Source organism: Nymphaea colorata, chromosome 1, assembly GCF_008831285.2.
Source record: "Nymphaea colorata isolate Beijing-Zhang1983 chromosome 1, ASM883128v2, whole genome shotgun sequence".
NCBI lineage: Eukaryota > Viridiplantae > Streptophyta > Magnoliopsida > Nymphaeales > Nymphaeaceae > Nymphaea > Nymphaea colorata.
This window is the reverse complement of record NC_045138.2, coordinates 15,385,366-15,405,282: the sequence shown is the minus strand read 5'-3', so window position 1 is coordinate 15,405,282 and position 19,917 is coordinate 15,385,366. Positions and strand designations below refer to the sequence as shown.

At 40.0% G+C, this 19,917-nt stretch overlaps 3 protein-coding genes across 5 annotated transcripts; 1 reads left to right on the top strand and 2 right to left on the bottom strand.

The window, feature by feature from the left end:
• Positions 1 to 10: 10 nt before the first annotated feature.
• Positions 11 to 4,545, bottom strand: LOC116246058 (transcription factor E2FA-like). Its single transcript, XM_031617747.2, has 15 exons — positions 4,014 to 4,545; positions 3,117 to 3,306; positions 2,949 to 3,008; positions 2,780 to 2,865; positions 2,617 to 2,705; positions 2,460 to 2,514; positions 1,898 to 1,950; positions 1,773 to 1,823; positions 1,597 to 1,645; positions 1,416 to 1,481; positions 1,234 to 1,310; positions 920 to 1,148; positions 569 to 632; positions 248 to 415; positions 11 to 149 (listed from the first exon to the last, which is right to left on the bottom strand). Exons 1-14 carry the CDS (start codon positions 4,209 to 4,211, stop codon positions 276 to 278), a joined length of 1,407 nt encoding a protein of 468 aa, XP_031473607.1. The 5' UTR covers positions 4,212 to 4,545; the 3' UTR covers positions 11 to 149; positions 248 to 275.
• A 4,302-nt stretch (positions 4,546 to 8,847) lies between these two features.
• LOC116264140 (2-Cys peroxiredoxin BAS1, chloroplastic) lies at positions 8,848 to 12,924 on the top strand. Its single transcript, XM_031644174.2, has 7 exons — positions 8,848 to 9,231; positions 10,568 to 10,642; positions 11,071 to 11,152; positions 11,258 to 11,337; positions 12,162 to 12,287; positions 12,409 to 12,522; positions 12,639 to 12,924. The coding sequence occupies exons 1-7, from the start codon at positions 9,025 to 9,027 to the stop codon at positions 12,753 to 12,755; spliced, it is 801 nt and encodes a 266-aa protein (XP_031500034.1). The 5' UTR covers positions 8,848 to 9,024; the 3' UTR covers positions 12,756 to 12,924.
• A 1,162-nt stretch (positions 12,925 to 14,086) lies between these two features.
• Positions 14,087 to 15,847, bottom strand: LOC116250492 (uncharacterized). Of its 3 annotated transcripts, none has more exons than XM_031624153.2 (2): positions 15,711 to 15,847; positions 14,087 to 14,509 (listed from the first exon to the last, which is right to left on the bottom strand). In XM_031624153.2, the coding sequence occupies exon 2, from the start codon at positions 14,505 to 14,507 to the stop codon at positions 14,274 to 14,276; it is 234 nt and encodes a 77-aa protein (XP_031480013.1). In that variant the 5' UTR covers positions 14,508 to 14,509; positions 15,711 to 15,847; the 3' UTR covers positions 14,087 to 14,273. The 3 variants fall into 3 exon arrangements, with proteins under 3 accessions (XP_031480013.1, XP_031480005.1, XP_031480000.1); XM_031624145.2 differs by having other exon boundaries at positions 14,087 to 14,596; positions 15,711 to 15,842; XM_031624140.2 differs by having other exon boundaries at positions 14,087 to 14,606; positions 15,711 to 15,822.
• Positions 15,848 to 19,917: the final 4,070 nt, after the last annotated feature.

Here is a 19,917-nt window from a genome sequence, read left to right as displayed (position 1 = left end):
CTTCAAGTAACTCATATTGGACTCTCGTTAGTCAACTCCAAAAGGCACCACTCTCTGCTGCATTAGTAATCGAATCTCATTCGTCTAAAATTCCGCATCACACCACGAGAAGAAGACATGAAGAGCGGTTGAATGCTGTCGAGCAAATCCTGTCCAAATCACAAGCAGCATAGGTGGTTCCTTCGTTACACCCATTTGTGTTTAAAATTAAGTTGGATAATCCAAGATAAATCAAAGAGATGCCAACCTTTCCGGATCAATTTGTGCCTTTATCTTCATCTTCTAGTTGGGGTAGGGATGTGCGAGCTATGTGGCTCTTCAATAAAATTAGAAGATAGAAGCTGCCGGGGTGAACTGACATTGTCGATTCCAAATCCGTCTGCTTGCAAGCTATCCATCTCATCCCAAATTTCAGCTGGGTAACGAGTGAAGTAAAACAATAACAGATATGGCATAAAAAGGAAATCAGTGATACAAATAGCAAACAGGTATGTATATCTGCGATCGGAAGGAATTGGAAATCATTGAAAACAATAGTAAATATTAACAGACGGACATAAAAGGATACAATCTGTCTTCCACATATCTGTGATGCTTACACCTGGATCCATGTGCAGCCAATAGTCTTCACTCTACAAAGTGAAAATGAGGTCCTCAATGAAGGCCTTAAACAAGTATACTATGCTGAACATTCCGAAGTGAACGAGTGGGATTCGTAAAGTTAAAAAAAGACATTTTTCAGGGGTGCATTTGTTTACATAAATGGGTACCATTAGCAGTAAGCATTTTATTTGGTATCAAGTTGTAAGTTGTAAATGCATGTGCTCTAATATTCAAATGAAATGCTTCTTCAAAACATATACATCATACTTCTATGTATCCTCCACGCTCCATATTGGCTTCAAGGAAACTAACTTACATCAATATCTGAGGGGACGATCTTCATGATACCCCCAGGATCCTGTGTGCTATTCGTCTCAGGAAAAGTCGTTTGCAAGTTTTGGCGCTTAATTATCACATCTGTTTCCATGTCTGGTTTTGTTGACATCTGTGGTTGACGGACAGTAGAAACTGCCTTTGGAGCACTTAAAGGTGGTAGCGCCTGCTGCTCAACAACACCATCCACCTCCTCAAACTTCACATAACCACTAAGAACAACATTACAGTAGTTTTTAGTCAGAGTTATTCAAATCTGCTATTAGAAATATGCAGGAGACAGAAAAAATGCTTTACTTTACAAGGAAAACATCGATTGGTCCCATGGTACTCCTAAGGACCATTCTGTATCTTCTCTGAGGATAATCAACAGCCTGCAAACAAACTTAATGGAAATGAATAATAGTAGCTTAGTGCGAACGAATATTGATCTGAGCCATCTTGCCTTATCATCTTTAATGGTCCTAACTCCTACCCACCTCATCAGGGTCCGGAACCTCCAGTGTTGTGCCATGAGGTGCTTTAATTGCAATCAGAGTGCCCTTCTATAAAAAGAAAAATATGGTAAAAGCAACTCAAAAGCTGCAACGCTATCCAGTCTCTGAAATTTTGAAGAAAGAGGGATGTTCAAGTTATGGGGCAAGAGATGAATATCATTACCTGAAAGCAGGAAAGTCCCATTATGTCTTCCTCGGTGACATAAAGCAGCCTGACAGGTGAGACGATTAACATTGGGAAAAAAAAATGATTGACAAAATTTAGGAGAAGAAAATTTAAATCCCCTCTGAGTGTGCATTGTGTGAAGAGAGAGAGAGAGAGAGAGAGAGAGAGAGTACTTTTTGTTGTTTTCATCTCCACTTAGTTCTCTCAATCTGTCTTGCATTTCACTGTGAGAAACAGGGTGTTAGTTCCTTTTTTACTTTCTCTTGCATAAATCCAAGCAGCTAGCAATTGATCAAACCTTATGCGGTCATCTAGCCTACGCTCCTCAACGGCAAGATTTTCCAAATCCGCCTAAATCACAATAACAATGTAATGAATCAAAACATTTTCATCTGACCTCATGCCTTTAAACATGTCAGCCATTCGGAAAAAAAGGAAATCAGGTCTCAAATCTGAACCACTTCAATGGCAGAACTAAAAGACCAAAGACTTGGTCTCCACCAAGCACAGTACTATTGCTTTGGCATGCATGAGGCGCTTTATTGTCAAAAGCATACAGGACATGCACAAATCAAGTGAAACATCACTTTTGACCCAAAGGCTATAATTTTGCGTTTGGGGTTGTCCTGTTCCTGCATTGGTCTTCTTGCCTCGAAGGCCACTCTTCGTTTGTTACTAAACTTTCGCTGCCTGCACTGTAAGTCACTAATAATTGGTAAGGCATTTCAGGGGAGGACAACATGCCGCAATGCTATCCACACCTCTACCTTTCATCTGCATTTCTATAGGCTGGTGGTTCAAAACAAACTCAGTTGACAGGTGTCGAGTAAATAAACAATGACTTGGAAAACTCCTCAAACCTGTAAAAATGTAATGTCGCTGTCAACATCCCCAGGCCTGGAACCGTCAAAACCCCTGCGTATTGTTATGAAGTAAGCTGACATTCTTTTATGGTGAGAAATAAGGAAATATGGGAAGACAGAATAAGTTTTAAAATAAAAATGAAAGACTTATTACTTCCAACATATTTTGTTCTTTAGTTTCTTCTCTATGAGTCCTATTCCCTCTAGCACATTCGTGATGTCATATATCCGCCTTTTCTGAACCTGTACATCAGGAATAAATGTCGGTTGAGTACCTTTCCGTAAGCAGATGAGAAGTCACAGTTAGTCTTGGTTACCTCCAAGGTATCTGCTGCCTTATTAAGATCTAGGACACCATCTCCAGCTTGCTTTATCAAATTGATGAACTTCTTCGTTAGAAGACCTACAAGCAATGAGGCATCTAAACCAGGAGAATACCAAGAGATAATTTTTTACACAATTTTCAGCCTTTGCCTCTTCGATTACCTAAAGAGCTATCATAACGGCATGTCCCCACAGGTGTTAGTCCACTGGTAGATGGTGATCCTACAAGAAATGGAGGAAGGCTCCTCATCAATGACACATTATAATTCTTAATTTTGATAAAAAAAAAAAAAAAGCATCGGGTAGAATGAGAATGTCGGTCTGATTCACCAGCATCTGGAGATATTGGGGTCTGTGGCCCGAATCTCAAATTCTTGGAGACCTTTCCCCTAACATGAATCTTTCCACCCTTTCCTGATACAGGTGTGTGCATGGGACTGTTGACCGCAGAGTAACCTTGACCAGTTGTGTAATCACTAGATTCCGCTTCATGTTCTTCCACTTGAGCTTTCCGTTTGAGCTGCTAGAATCAATAAAGTTATCAAACATACAAAATCAAAGGATAGAAATTATCTCAGGTGATTTTATTCATAATGTAGCTAGGTATAACCACTTCATATTTCAAATGGAATATAAAGGCTAACATTTTTGAGAAATAGCTCTGATGGCTGTCTCAGTATCTATGTTTTCACCTAAAGATAGTTAACTCCTGACTACGGCAATGCTACCTTTTAATTAATTTATTGAACCTGAACCAGTAAAGTTTAATTTTTTTTATTTTTGTTTATCTTTTTCCTATTTTTTTCTCCCTAGACATTGCGCGGCGAAAGAGATAAAAATGCTGCAATAAGCTTCCTGCTCAAATGTGAGCCTATCTCTATTTTCATCCTTACTTCTTAATTCTTCTACCTCCTAATTACCTAGTAATCTGAGAAGATCATGTTCATGGACTTCGTTCGTGAAGTGCCATTAATTCAATAACTACACAAGCAATGAAAAATGTATACGTGCGTAAGTTCTACATACGCGGCTACCATCTAAGCTGCTGGACACACAACTATCATAGCCATTCGTATCAAGATAGTCTCCACCAAACCTAGTCCAGCCTGGGGAACAAGTAGATATCTGAACTCGGATGCCTTCAGTCAACAGAGAATCGGCACGACCAAGGAAAAAAAAAAAGGGAAAAAACCCAAAAACAACCCATTTTACAGATTCACCAATTACCGGGGTCCTCACGATGATCGCATCAGCCTCCTCCTCTTCTGCAACTCCCTTGCGACTACCGTCAGGGAACCGGTGGTAATCGTTCAGCCCTGCAAATGGTGGCTTCGAAGACGAGAAAGGAAAGTGCCTCTTGAGAGGCTGCGCAATGGGCCCGGTCTGCTGCCGCTGAAGGGGACCGACTCCACGGTGTTCCGCCATCCTGCGTCAAGAAACCCGTCTCCTCCTCCTTCAATTGAATCGCATCGCACTAGCCTTCGAATTTCCAGGATCCCTGATCATTCTTAGTATCGAAAGCTCAGGGCGCCATTGGGCGGTGGATTATGACATCACAGAGAGAAAAAAGGGCGGGAAACGGAAGAAGGTGAAGATCGTCTGCGGCAGATCGGTTGGTGGAAGAAGCAGGCAGGATCGATCGGTGCCGATCGGAGAAGATTTAGGGTTGGGGAAAGCGAAGGAAGGAAGGAGGGAAGAGTGGGGAGGTTGAAAAAGGAGTAGAGCAGAAAACGAGGGAAAAAACGCCGAATTAAGTCAAGGCCCATGGAGGGAAGGTGAGAAACCGCGGAGCAGTGGGAAACAAAAAAGTTTTATGTATTTTTCTTTAACGTTTTTGACGTTATTTTACCGATAAGTTTTCTTCCTTCCCCACATCGGAGTTTTATCTTTCCGAAAAAGCCACCTCGTCTGCCTACAAATTACGAAATGCCATCCTATCGTCAAGTGATGCGGATGGTACTTTTAGTGATGTTTTTTTAAATACGATTTAGTTCCGCAAATATATCGTGATGCTTTTTTAAATGCCCTTTCACATCCAAAATGTATCTTACAATTTCCTTTCTGTGGATTGACTTTTATAAAACTTTCCCAGTAAGGAGAAGGTTTGACTTGAGAGATGAAATTTTAACTGTGTGAGATGTTCTTTCTTTTTTCCAGCTTATGAGTTAGCAGATTTGGAATTATTTGTCTCGATAATTGGATTCGTAACTCTACATGTATGACAGGGACATGATTACTGGAGTTCCTAAAAAATCTTTCAAGATTTTCTGGAAATTTAATTTATTATTGGAGTCAATACTCTTTGCCCCAGCTTGATTTGAGGAAAAAGTGATGTTTCTTAAGTTTATGTGAATGAATCCTGGCTATTTATCATGTTTGTCTAATTGCAAAAAAAAAAAGAGCATTCAAACATTGTAATGTGCTTTCAGGTTAATTTGTTGGGGATGCCCCTTAATGATAGTTAGATTAAAACATTTTAGAATTTCTCTTTGTTTTTGAGATGTGCTTGCTTTATTAACGTTCATTTTCCTATTATCAGGCAATTTCATAAATGGAATGCTGTTTTATACACGAAAGAAATAAAATCTTTATCTAAAATGGCGTCATGAATACTTGTTTTGAGGGACCGACACAAAAACCAAATCTACCAAACAAATATTTTATTTCCTCCATGTGTACAACGACATTTATGCTGGGAAAATTTAATATCTCAATTTAAACTTCTAAATTTAATCTCTCAAATAAAAGCCATTATCTAGAAAGAGAATTGTAAGATAAAAATCGGATGTGAAAGGACGTTATCACGATATTTTTGCCGAACTAAAGCGTATTTCAAGCCGATAATTACTAGAAGAGCAGTTGGGGAACAAGTATGAACTGCACCACATGATGATATTTCGTAATTTGCAAAGGCAAAGAGGTGCTTTTTCGGCGAGAGAAAAACCAAGGCGAAGACCGTCAAGGAGACACTTTTTCGGTAAAATTAACGTTAAAAAGATAAATACAAGTCTCTAAAGCGTTTTTTAAATTGCTCTCCCGCTTGGGCCGTTTCTCACCTTCCCTCCACAGTGGACTTTTAATTCGGCGTTTTTCCCCTTGTTTTCTTCTCTTAGCCTTTTTCAACCTCCCCACTCTTCCCTCCATCCTTCCCTCGCTTTCCCCTCCTTCTCAATCCCCCTCCGTTTCTTCTCCGATCGGGCACTAGTTGATCCTGCCTGTTTCTTCCATCCACCGATCTGCTGCAGATGATCTCCGCCTTCTTCTGTTTCCCGCCCTTTTATCTCTTTGTGATCTCAGAATCCACCGCCCAATGGCGCCCTGAGCTTTCGATGAAGAATGATAAGGGATTATAGAAATTCGAAAGCTAGTACGATGCGATCAAACTGAAGGAGGAGGAGAGTGGTTTCTTGACGCTGAATGGTGGAACAACTGGTAGATGGTTTTCTGTGTTTAAAATGTCTTATTGGTCGCTGGTAATGTTCTGAAATTAAAGCTTCATGAACACTGAACCCATGGGATTTCTTTCAGAAGTACTCCACTGAGCATCTTCTTTTGGACAATAAGACATGGCGTATACTTAGATGAAGTGCTAGTGCTTTGTTGTTTATTTCAACTTGGGTTTTCATTGAGATGAATTGATACCTGTGCTCATGAGAATGGAGGTTACATTTGTATTTGCAACTATAGTTTGTTCAGTCAGTATGTTGAGTAATTGGAATGTTGCCAATTCCATGTTTATAGATGAGTTCCAATTAATTTTATGTGCTTGAATGTTTATTATTTAGCTTTTATTAAGCTATGTTTTAGATCTCTTGCAGGTTTCTACTAATGTCGGACCTCCATGATAAACATGGACAACGATGGACTCGTGATTCCTTCTAGTAGTATACAGATGAGCAGCTGCCTTTGGATAAAGACACAGTGCCTCTTAAATGCATTGCTTGTCCATTGTGCTTGTTTTTCCTTTGCATGTGTACTGATAGATGGTTTTCTGTGTTGAAAATGTCTTATTGGTCGCTGGTAATGTTGTCCTGAAACTAAAGCTTGATGAACACTGAACTCGTGGGATTCCTTTCAGAAGTACTCCACTGAGCATCTTCTTTTGGATAAGACATGGTGTATACTTAGATGAAGTGCTAGTGCTTTGTTGTTTATTTCAACTTGGGTTTTCATTGAGATGAATTGCTACTCCTTTATTGTTCATTTCAAGGTGGGTTTTATTGAACTACACATTCTTTCACTTGTTTCTTGAACTTGGTAAAATTTTTGAGTGCATGCATTCTGCTATATTCTTTTAATTTTTTATGAGGTCATTTGTTAGCAATTTTTTTTGGTACTGCCAACTATTGGCCAGCTTCAACCTACGACTGTTGGTGTAGTGCAGAGTCCACTTCTGCCTTTATTTGGATGACAAAAGAGTTTTATATTGTTCTTTTGTAAACCATAAGAGACTTTCATTAATATTATCTATAAGCACTTATTAACATTATTATTGTTGTTTTAAAAGAAAAGAACTGAAAATAAGCTGAAAAGTGCCATGGTGATGTTTATTATTTTTGAAGCGACTATATGCTTTTAGATATGCACTTTAATCATCGGTCAAATAAATATTTGCAAGCTGCTTGAATCATGATTTTTTCATTGATTTAACGACAAATGGTATTTCCACTGAGCAATCCACGGAGACGATAAACCATCAACGATACTCATTACTCACCCTTTCAAATGGTTGGGTTGCGCCAGCTGCTCAACCCTTGCTGGCTAGATTTTGACCAACCAGTGGGTTTTAGTCCGTGAATAATTTATTTGCCTATAGTATGCTTCAATTTTAATTCAATACAATTTGAATATGTGAGGAGCATTTTATATATATATATATATATAAATGACCACCTGAAGTACGCTTGAATTTCAATAGAAGTTGATGATGTGAGATGCACATAAAGACCATCTGAAGTATTCGATAGTGAAAAGAATAATAATCACATCTGTGAATTAATTTGATAATGAATCACATATGTGAATTAATTTGATAATGAATCACATCTGTGAATTAATTTGACAATCAAAACACGATAATAGCTCAGAGCATCAATTACAATTAAGTTTTATTGAAATATTTACCAAAGCAAATAAGAGAACACTGTTTTGAAAAAAATGGCTTGTAAAAATTATTTGTAATCCATGAGTAAAGCACTATATACTTGTAAAAATTATTTGTGAATTTTGGATGCCCTATCGAGAGACTTCATTGCTAGAAGGCAACGTTAGACTCTGGTGCTAGATGTACGACCAGTTACATCAAATAGTTTTAATGAGGCAAAATTAATCCTAAAAGCCCATTTTCAAATCAAAACAAGCCGTCCATCAATTTCACAGGTGAGAAAAAGGATTAGGGATGTTCGATCTAATTTGAATTGGATATACTCTTAATTGGATCTGTGCATTCACATATTCGGATTTGGATACGAACAAAAAAAAGACATCCATATTTAAATCTAAAATATGGTTTCACAATCCAAATATGATATAACTTTGATTTTTACATACATATCTGAATCCGATTTGAGCCTAATTTGGCCATTTTTAAAATGCAAGAGCATTGAATGTGTGATAAATTCGATATGGATCTGACTTTGAATCTGATTGAATATTATGTATGCGGAATCCAAAATTGAATCTAAACAGATGTCATTTCTTAAATTTGAATCTGATTTGATTTTTTAATCAAATACTATTTTTTTTTCGTATCTGATTTTTTCTAAATGATTTGGTTGACTATGCTATTCAAATCCAAATCAGATATATTAATATCTTATAACGCACTAATGTGAGGTGCAAGAATAATGCCCAAAAAAATAATGAAACTGATGATGTAAAGTGAATGCGCCACCATCCTGCCCAAATACATTAACAATCCCTCCACCAATACAACGCAATAATATGAACCCATGCGATGATCGCGGTGAAATGGCCAGTCGGATCTAATACTAACGCGAGCCGATGCGGTGTTCACATGTTTTAAAATTGATTTTGGACCATTTTCGTTTTCTATTCGTTATCAGTAAAATATTTGGGGCATTGTTGGCAATATCTCCCTCTCCGTCCGACCGCTTGTCCTTCCACCAGCGTTTCCCTCCTTTTCTCTCTTTCGCGCGCGGTGATAGTGAGATTCACGCTCCCCATTTCTTGGAATTACGGAGCGGAGTGGTGGTAGGGTTCTACTGAAACTTCCGAAATGGCGTCAATGACAACGGTGGCTTCGTCCTCCCTCATCTTCTCCAACTCCGTCGGCGCCCTCTGCTCCACCAAGCTGTTCCCTCAGCGCGCCGTCATCCCCCAGAGCTTCCACGGTCTCCACAAGGCCATCGATCTACGGTCCAAGTCGATCCGATCACGGCTTCCTGTCTCAAGGTTTTCTCGGAGAAGCTTCTTGGTGAAGGCTGTGAGTATCGGTCCCTTTTTCGCTCTGTGTACAGGGTTGATTTGTGTGCTTCTTTCCCTTGATTTCGGTAGCTAGGAAATGCATGCTGATTTAGAGTTCAGAGTACTCAGTTTGGTGCTTTGAATTTGGTGTTCATGTTTTGAGTGTTAATTCTTGTGGAATTCGTTTCCTTGTTGGATTTTTTTTTTTAATTCATAAAATTTGTGCGGTGTGTGTTAATTGTTGCGGAAGTAATTTGAATTTGTCAAATATGCGTTCTGAGAGTTGCTTACATGGGTTCAGCATATCTGAATTTACTGCTGTCCAAGTTTAAGATGATGATATGGGGAAGAAGAAGGATCAGGGGCTGAGAGGTTGACGTGCCGCGTATACATACATACATATATATATATATATATATATATATATATATATATATATATATATATATATATATATACGCTACTCACCGTCGAAGTTTCTTTTATTTTTGAATGATCGGTGGATTGGGTTGGTTTCTAAACAAGTTATTTTAGTGAGTGTGGACATCTGAAACGCCCTCGGCCTTTCTCCTTTTGGAAGGAGAATACGAGGATAGTCTTGGCCTCACGGGTTGGCCAAACTCTGGACCCTAAGTTGGCAAGTTGCTTGAGCGGCCTGATGTTCTCGTTTAGAGTGTACAGATTTGGACAACTTTACCTTGTCCAGATTTGTTTCTAGGATGCCTTTTATTTTGGCAAGTGTTACTCTCAACATTCCCTAGAATGCAATTAACGGAGACAAGGACAAGCTGAATCTATCTTCATTTATCGTTGAGATTCAACGATGTTATTGATGGCGATAATTTCTTGTTCACCGATGTTAGCTGCATTGCTGAACTTCTCCGTCTTACTCATCTTTATCTTTTCCTTGTTTTTCCTTTTTAAATGCGACCACATGAGTGGATGAATACTTCTGGAGTTGTAGTGAATGAATAAACCCGAGCGTATTTAAAGCTCAATAAACTAATGCAAGTCATTTGGTCCAGTACACAAGCTTGTGGTGAAACCAGATGTTCTTTGTTCATAAGCATTAGTGCTTAACAGCGTTCGGTATTTCTCTTAATTAAACCATCATCAGCTTTTTGGTGCCACTTAAGGTTGCAGGAGGTCTTCACCTTCTCCACTTCTTTTTGGTTTTATTCCATCTCATTTATTGAACTAAGCAATGTTGTAAATATCTAGAACATTGTTTAGTTCATTAATTCCGATTAAAAATATTCTATATTGTGTGTATGTATGTTTGTTTGTCATTTTCTATTTATGATGATCATGTTCTTATTATTGTACTAAATCTGCTAACCTTGCAATTATGACAGAGCCAACTGCCACTAGTTGGCAACACAGCACCAGATTTTGACGCTGAGGCTGTCTTCGATCAGGAGTTTATCAATGTGAGCTACCTACTTATGGTTTTATTAATAACTTCAAAATTCTAAAAGTTTAGAAGGTAGTGCTTTAAAGCTTAAACTTAAGTGGAGCAATATTGTTCAGAACTCAAGCAATCATCCATCGCATTATTATACCTTTGCGGTTTGATATTGCTCATCATTTACTTATTTTTTTTTTCCTGAGGCCTAGAATAGGTAAATGTACAGTTAGATTAATGTAAATAAATATTCAGTATGGAGTCAAAAAGTTCAATGATCAACATTTATCAGCATCAGTGAAAGGCCTCTTACGAATTTGGCTTTCAAACATAATGATATTTACTTGCTTTTTATCGTCGTTCTAAGTGTTATTATTTCACTATCTACATAAAGCCCATGCATTATTTTGCATTTTATGTCTAAATCGGTTAAAAACTTATTGATGTCATTAGGTAAAGCTTTCTGATTATATTGGGAAGAAGTATGTCATTCTTTTCTTCTACCCACTGGACTTCACATTTGTTTGTCCAACAGGCAAGATTCAAATCCATCGCTTTCCAGGATCATTTATTTATATTTAGCAAGAACTTTCCAAGAGTATGCATGTAATACTGAAGCATTACATTCTCCATGTTGCAGAAATTACTGCATTCAGTGACCGGTACTCTGAATTTGAGAAGTTAAACACAGAAGTACTGGGTGTTTCAGTGGACAGCGTGGTAAGTTCCTAAAAGTTCACTGTTCATGCTTTTATGAATCTCACTTGTTATTTTCTGAACTATAATTTTCTCTGTGGTTCTAGAAACTGTTTAATTTGTGAAGTTTTGGCTTTTGACTGGATGATGTCTGTCTTAAGTCTTAACAGTCTTCTTACCAGGAATTTGTGAGTTTTGGTTGGGCTCCCGTGGACCAAATCCAATTAGACTCATTTGAAAATTGGGTTTGGCTTCAGAAAATCATTTGTGAGTCCATCAACTTAAATCCAATTAAGTCAAACTTGGTAGGGCCAATATCTGACTGCAGTTTGATCCATCTACATCCTTTCTGTCATGCTTGGGATTGTGATCTGACTCTTCTAAAGGCATATCTTGAAAGAGATTGATGTTTTAAATGCAGAAATGTAGTCAATTTTTTGTTGTTGTCAAGTACATACTCTAATAATGTGAATTTGGATGTAGTTTTGTGATAAAGAATTATGTCCCTTATCTCCACTGAATGTGGGAAACTTTTTGAAGGAGACGATTTTGTATCTTTCTGAGCATGGAGTTTTATATCTACAGAAGCCTAAAAATGCCACCTGGTTATTTGAGACGAGTGTTTTTGACACCATTAGCTATCATGCACTAGTCTTTTATAAGAATCCAAATTTCCGAAGTGTAGTATCTTTTGCAATTGGTCTCTACTCTCTATTTTGAAATCTGAATAAAACGTGTGCATGATAGCTGTCTGGCCTCTCTGGGAGATTTTTCAGCCTGATCTTCCGCATTCTTATTTTGATGTATTCTGACCTACTAGTTCCTGATTTTCTTCATCTTTGCTACAGTTTTCCCATCTTGCGTGGATTCAGACTGACAGAAAGTCTGGTGGCCTTGGTGATTTGAAATATCCTCTTATCTCTGATATAACCAAATCAATTTCAAAGTCCTATGGGGTTCTGATCCCAGAACAGGTACGGGAATGGGAGTTGCTTAACGGCACCCCTGAACATTTACCTTATGATGTTTTCACACTATAATTCTTAGGATCGTCTGTGGCTTACAGAAATTATTCTAATTTTCCCTAATTGCCAGGGCATCGCACTGAGAGGGCTCTTTATCATTGACAAGGAAGGTGTTATTCAGCATTCAACGATAAACAATCTTGCTATTGGTCGAAGTGTTGACGAGACACTGAGGACACTGCAGGTTATGTTTAAGATTTCTTGTTCTTCCTCTTTTCTTTCCCTTGACCTTGAGGCTTCGACTTTATTTGCTCGCTAGTTACATGGAACAAAATTCATATCTTCCATTTCATTTAACAGGCATTGCAATATGTCCAAGAAAATCCTGATGAGGTTTGCCCTGCTGGATGGAAGCCTGGGGAGAAATCCATGAAGCCAGACCCTAAGCTGAGCAAAGAATATTTTGCAGCAATTTGATGACACGTTGGTAAACTTCCATCTCCAAAATCCCTGTGGAAGTTTTGTTTCATTTCCAATTTTCGTATGTTCATGGGGATTTCGAGCCATGTATCAACCAGGCGTTGTCTGTAACTTTTGATAGCTATTCCACTCTTTGATATATCAAGCATCGCTTTTTTCTTCCTTAGCTTGCTCCACTCTGGAAGAAGAATTTCGTTTTTCTGACCACACGCTAAGGTGATCCAGTATTTTCTTTTCTCTTGGTCATTCTACAAATCGATAATAAAGCTTGAATGCAGATAATTTCATGAGCTTGAAGGGACTTTTTCCCCATTTTTACGCCGATGCTTAACTGCTACATTTCCTTCGATGGATTATCTTCAGGATATCCAAGTTGGCCTGCTTGGCACCAGATGCTTGATTCTTAAAGCGAGTCAAAGTACGTGCTGTAGCTCTAAGAATGTGCACTGGGCGGTTAGTACATGTCTGGCAAACTCAAAAGGTCGTCAGGGCCTTGTTTTGTTGGTCCCTCTACCTGACATGCTTCTTTATGAGAAAATATATACCAAGCTTGTAGAGGCCTACCCTTCTATTTCGTACAAAAGCATAGGTCCCTGCGAGTTGAACATAAAACATCTTGGCCCACCCATTTGAGCTATACCCCTTGGGGCATTTAAAAATTAAAATACATTTAGAAATACTTGCCTTCCGCCCCTTCTGCTCCCCTCCCGCCTCTTACATGGTTCTTATACGTCATACAAAAAGGTCTGGTAACTGCTTATAATTATTCGCAATCGCATTCTTCAGCCCAGAGATACGAACTTACAACCTGCTTATTGATTACCTTCAAGTTTCTATTTCTCTGAATTCAGTTCTGATTTTAGTTTGCCTCCAATGTAGGAACCAGAATCAATGCATAGTACACCAAACATGTAATCGGAAATCTACAATATCGGATGACATGATCTGCAGTTGGTATAATGAGCTACAACAGAAATTAGAGTATACCCAGGTGCCTTTCACATCCTCTTATGATGCGAAACAGATAAGCAGAACATCAGAGAGAATCCTGATTTTCGAAGGGATACTTCATATGATCGTTCTGTTTTATGGATATAACCCACTATGAACGCTGCAGCCCGGGCTCCAAATAAGAACCTACCCCTTTCACATCCTTAGGCATGTGGCCATGCATGTGGCCATAAAAAGGCCGTAACAGCCGGGACATCCCTAGCGAGTGATACGCTATTGTCTAATATAAACATACGCTATTGTCTAATATAAACATCTCCGGCCAAGATGGGTAAATAATGACTGGAAAGATGAAAAAGAAGAGAACAACTCAGCAATGAGGAAGAAATAAACAATATTCTCTTAGCAATTTAATGCAAGTCATCTTCGCAAACCTCAGGCTGCCCAATGCGTTTCTTTCTATTTAGTGGTGTAACATGGTTCACCCATCTTGCAACTACATCTCTCTGGAAACTCTAATAGAAAGGAACGACAAATCCTGCCAAAGGACGCAAATGCCGCTTCTTACTTTAACAAGCGAGCCAGTTCAGCATCATCCAAATCTACATCCAACCATCCCTGTAATCGCATGTACTCGATGTAATGCTCAGGTGGTTTTATTGCACGCGGTTTCTTCGGAACAAACCCATAAATCCTATCAACATCCCGAGCAATCCATCGAACCAAAGTTTGATCAATCGGAGGCATGACTTTGACAAGAATCTCATCCCTCTTTGGTGTTGCCGGTTTGTTCCCCATGTCTAAATAGATCAACTCAATAGTGCAGCATGAGTAAGCATCAAGTCAGAAGACTTGCTTTTAAAAACCAGAAATTCAGAGAAGCTTCCCTGACAATTGCTACCAAAGGATTAAAAATATCACAAGCTGTAGTAATAAACTAAAAAATTAACACCAGTGAATATTAAAATGGGCAAGATTGAGCAGTTAGAACAAATGAGATAAGCCCACGCATATGAGAACACATGACATGCATCTACGAGAGTAACAACTTGAATCACTTACAGTGCAACATGTTTCAGATTAACAAAAAGACAGGATGCTCAATTCACGCATGAAAGACTTGACAACTCATTCAAAAGGGAAAGAAAAACATTAGCTAAGGTGAAAAACAAATTCAGGACGACAGGCAGGCAGTCAACCAGGTGATCCGTGTGATTTGATTAATGGAAAAAAACCAGTCATAGATCAATTCCCGTTCTTCGAAGTCCCAACAAGGCCAACACACAGCATAAGAGGAAGACATGGCAAGTAAATGCCGGTAAACTGTGAGGAACACACTTAGAATGCATTTTATCGATGGGCTGGTCATCTATGACATAACAATTGGAAAGCACCACATTAAGGGATACTTTACAGATGCTCAATTCAGGAAGGCCTGTTCAGTAGTGGAAAAGGAAACCTGAGCCGGCACAGACACAGACACAGAGACACACACACACATATTCTAAATTGACCTTCAAATGGGAGGAAAAGTGGTCATGTTGATGCATGATTTCCGAGCTCTTTCGTGGAACAGTAGCAAAGCGACAGCAGTTTCTCAAGAGTTCCATATAAGAAGAATTAAGGCGTTCAATACCGTCCCTCGAATCGTAGAGTTCAATTAATTAGTAGAAATAAAGCAGAACGTGGTACAACATTTCACTGGATCATTCTGTCGAATATTTGGTGCCCATTAGGCAATCGAAAGAAACTATTTCTCCCCAACAGAACCAAAAGAAAAAGCGCAACAGGAACATATCCACTAGAATTCACCCATTTGGCCTGAAACCGATACGAACCCACCAGAAGAAGTCCTAACCAGAGGACGCGAAAGAGAGAGAGAGAGAGAGAGAGGAAAAATTTTTCAAACCTGAGATTGTTTACTGGAACCAGAGAGCAGATTTACTGGAACCAGAGAGCAGAGGAGAGAAGAGAAGAAACAAGAATCGAGGAAGCGCTTACCTCGATGCCCAGAAACGATGCCCTACACACACCTCCCCTTCTCCATCTCTCGCCCCGTAATCCTTTTACGGCAAGAGGCGGGTCGGTTTGGATCGAGTTCGTTACCGGCTGGAAGTCCGATCCCCAACGCGGAGTGAATGGAGGGATGTCACGGATCCGGTTTGACTTGACACGGATCCAAATCCAATCACTTTTAATCAGCGAGACGGGGGAAAAAAATTGAAATCCAAATACAACTTGGAACAGAATGGTTTCGAGCAACATCACACAGAGTCAGAAAATGGGATAGCGATAACAATTTTTTTGCATATCCAATTCAACTTTCAAAGTCGGATCTTAATCTCCACCGTCAAATGGGGCCAGGTGAGAGCAATTCCAGGTCATATGGAGTTAACCAAATTTGGTAGAGACCATATCAGTGGCTCAATAAAATATTTCAATTTCTCTAAACCTTGGGCTCTGCAGTGAAGTTAACCGATAAAAAAGTAAGGGCACCATCGACAGTCCAGCGTTACATGAAGCTCAGTAATGAATTCTCATTTCTCGATAAGCCTTCCAACGCTGTTTTCTAATGCCATAAGGCTGGAAATGTTGAGGAGGAGGGCGAGAAATACGGGTCGGATCTAAGGCAGTTAAATATATTAAAGATGAACCGATAACAGGAAGGAAATGGATAGTCGAGTCTAAATTGAAGAGCGAGCATGGAGTAGTAGAGGTGGTTTGGGCAAATTAGAAAAGAATACGTGCCCATGACTGCTGTAGAATGCTGGGGAGGCATATGTAAGCCGAGGTCCAAGGGTGGACATTAACCAATATTTTATGTTATATACATGTGAGCAGCCAAGTCCTGCCTTGAGCAATGTGTAGCCTCTACTCCCCTCTCCCCTGTTATATTCCCTTGCACATAAGTCGTGCTTCGAATCGGGGGTACATTCAAAAGTATGTGCTCCTATTGAAAATATTGTAACTATACACAAATGTATTTGCCAATGTTATATTTTTATAAGGTATAATATATGTTTGTAAATTGATAGTTCCTTGTTTTTGTAGTTTTCGCATCTTTTAGATTTCGAGATGCATCTTCGTTCTCAGTGAAATGAATGGGTTTAAATCTAAATCCAAATCCAAATCCAAATCCAGATTTAAGTACACCAACGACATCAAATAAAAAATAACCACGTCGCTGCCGCCAAAGGAGAAAGCCTAGGCCCTAGAGAACGAAGAAGCGGCGGGAAAGACGTGGGGTGTGGGAGGCCTCGTGTTCCCCCCACCCCACTCCCACGTGCCGACATGTACGGCACGTCTGCTGCCGGCCGGCCGGCCGGCCTACCCTCAACCGGATCTATCGGACCCGAACCCGGATAAGGCAGTATGCTTCTGGTTCTGGATCCGGATCAGATCCAAACCAACAAGTCTTGGTATGGTTAACTGGGAATCGGGTATGGGGTCGAGAACTGGGTCCGGTCCATGTTACCCGACGGCGGCCATTCATTTCCCCCCGCAGGGTGAAGATCCCCAGGCATGATGTACGGCTGAGATGCGAAGTTCGAGAGGGGGTGGGGAACTTCTTCCCAGTCTCCGAAAAGGAGAGAGAGCGGTCGGCGTGCGGACGGCCCTCATGATTGCCATCGTGCGATCGCGACAACACCTTCTTCTCAAAAAAAAAAAAAAAAAAAAAAAAAAGCACGCGTGTGGGCTCCACGCCACCTGCCAAGTGGGCAGTCCACGTAGGCCGCTCAACGGACAACGACCCGTCGACCTTGACCAGCCAGCAATCTCCCTCTTCGACACGTCATCTGTACGGGACCACCTCTTCCTTTTCCTAATACCGAGTGAATGGCGCCTTGTGGGGCCCACCCCATATTCACCCCGTTTCCTTCCTTTCATTTTTACCCATGGTTGAGTTTCGAACTCCGGACCTCACTCGAGTCGAAGGAAGGTTAGGCCATGGGTTCGGTGATATTTGACTGGTGAGTGGCGAGTCATAATCAGCCGACTTTTTATAAATGCGATCTGAATGGATTAATGATTCAATTTATTGATCGTACTAAAAAAATATGGCATATGTAACATGCCTAATGTGATGCAGGTTCTTTGTGTTAAATTATTGTAGACACGAATAGGTGAGGTTCATCAGATCGCACCTACACGGTTTTTCTTTTTATGTCGACCTAACAATTGCCTAAAACTTGCATGCAGTGTTCCTTTTGGAACTATTTCACATCTTTTAATCAATGTTATCAGAATCAGCCGATTCGATTAAATTCGGATTGGTGGCCGTCTCTCAATGGTATGTGCATCTATTCAATTGTTAACTTAAGGTTTATAAAATACGAATTATATAGGGAAAATGAAGCTAAGGCTGTCTGGTATGCCGCATAGGAGTTCAAAATTGCCGTAGAGGAGAGAGGAAGCCAAAACGTTCACGTGTGTGAATCACCTAAGTCCACGGAATCACAACTCTCCTCAACATTCGAAGAGGGTTGCTTTCCATCAACCCTCTAGAATCGTGGACGATTTTCCATGCTATTCTCTTGGAAACAACAGTTGGTATCTGCTTTTATTGTCTTCCACAACAGTTTCCTTGATTTTCAGGTCTCCTTGAGTGAAGAAGTTCAGCCTCATCGACATTCCAAGGGGAAAGGCCAAACAGCCAAACAAATCATGTTGCTACAACCAGCAGATAGATAGCCTCAACAGAGAAAGCTGCCCCCGAAAAGGAAAATCTTCCTGAAATTCAACATATGCATATGCATGGAGCCCCTCCCACTACTCCCTTGATCATTAAATCTTCTACTGATCCGTAGATTCAACTCAGGATGCCACACCCACCATAACATTCTCAAATAGCTGATGCAATAATATCACCCAACCAGAAGCATCCTGCAGCCTTTGTTTCTCAACAGTAATCCACCTCACACCCGCAGCACATCCGCTCATCCATAAAACCTGATGCCAATTCCTTCACCCAGCCGCTCTCCCTCTCTAATCTCCAACATGGGCTGAAACCCACAGTTCACAACCGCTAACCAATTGCCTCCCTTCCCTCCGGATGCTAATCATTTGTCAGGGTAACCTCTTTGCAGGCATGTCAATTCTCATTCTTGGCCTTCATTCAATCTTTGTAGTCTACTAATTTTGTTCCACTTGCCAAACACACTATCAATAATTCTCCTGTAGCCTAGATAGTTATCCCAAAGCAGATAGAACCTAAACAATTTCTTGTCACGTCTACCGACCGCACTCATGTTCCAGGGCTGCACTATCTAAAGTGGCTCTAGAATCTTCTGTTAACAGAACGTTTATCAATACCATCTAATCTCTCCTGTGCTGCATCAAATCAGTGAAAAGGAAATAACAGGGTTAATTAAACTGCAGCATCAAGATCCAAAGGTCCGTTTGACTAGCCAGATTTACTAGTCCCCTGACGTCCCAACTAAGCACTCTCTTGGGAGCCAACAGTCATTGAGATCATCCTTTCTACCCCCACCAGACTTGGCCAGCCAACATCGCCCTTTCTCCTTACCAGGGTCTCAGGTTGTCGAGAGAATCACCACTTTGCTCCCCCAAACTCCCTCCCTCCTTAATCTTCCTTGCGCCATTAATGAGCCCATTGCACTGACCATTGGCTGCTGTGCCTGTATAGTGGGAAAGAAGCGCTTATCATGCCTGAGCCTAAAGCAAAATGTTAAAACAAAAAGAGAAACTACAAGTAAGATAGCTTGGTCTTTAATTATGTTCCCTTGGTAACTTCAGATTAGCATAAACAAGAATGTGCTTTGTAGAAAACCAAACATAAGCGGCAGGTTTGAAAATTTTTAAACCACTGCCTGCTGATTTCGGTAATCTCAAAAAACAATACCATATTATTTTGGTGCAATGGTCCTGCTTAAATTCTGCCAATCGACAAACTCAACTTCTGTCCCCTTCCAATTTAGTACTTGGGTTCGATTGAACCCTCTACGCAATGTGTTAGGAAACATAACGCCACCAGAAACGCCAGTTCCAACTTCCAATGAATGCCCATTTCCAACTTGGCTGGAGAAATCTTAATAGAATATCGAACAAGGTACTTAGTGACAGATTAATTAGGTAAGATATCACAAAGAGTGGTGAGGAACCACTTATGTTCATGGTGGACAAGTCCCCACCATGAACCAACAATTTCCCAAAGAAATATAGTTTATCCCAATTAGTTTTCGACCTT

Excerpts from the sequence above, each read along its gene's own strand:
- LOC116246058 (XM_031617747.2), bottom strand. The coding sequence starts at position 4,211 with ATGGCGGAACACCGTGGAGTCGGTCCCCTTCAGCGGCAGCAGACCGGG. Across the intron at positions 2,866-2,948 it reads CCGTTATGATAGCTCTTTAG|GTCTTCTAACGAAGAAGTTC; the intron begins GTAATCGAAGAG and ends CATTGCTTGTAG. Across the intron at positions 1,311-1,415 it reads AGGTTCCGGACCCTGATGAG|GCTGTTGATTATCCTCAGAG; the intron begins GTGGGTAGGAGT and ends GTTTGTTTGCAG.
- LOC116250492 (XM_031624153.2), bottom strand. The coding sequence starts at position 14,507 with ATGGGGAACAAACCGGCAACACCAAAGAGGGATGAGATTCTTGTCAAA.
- LOC116264140 (XM_031644174.2), top strand. The coding sequence starts at position 9,025 with ATGGCGTCAATGACAACGGTGGCTTCGTCCTCCCTCATCTTCTCCAAC. Across the intron at positions 11,153-11,257 it reads CACATTTGTTTGTCCAACAG|AAATTACTGCATTCAGTGAC; the intron begins GCAAGATTCAAA and ends TCCATGTTGCAG. Across the intron at positions 12,523-12,638 it reads AGACACTGAGGACACTGCAG|GCATTGCAATATGTCCAAGA; the intron begins GTTATGTTTAAG and ends TTCATTTAACAG.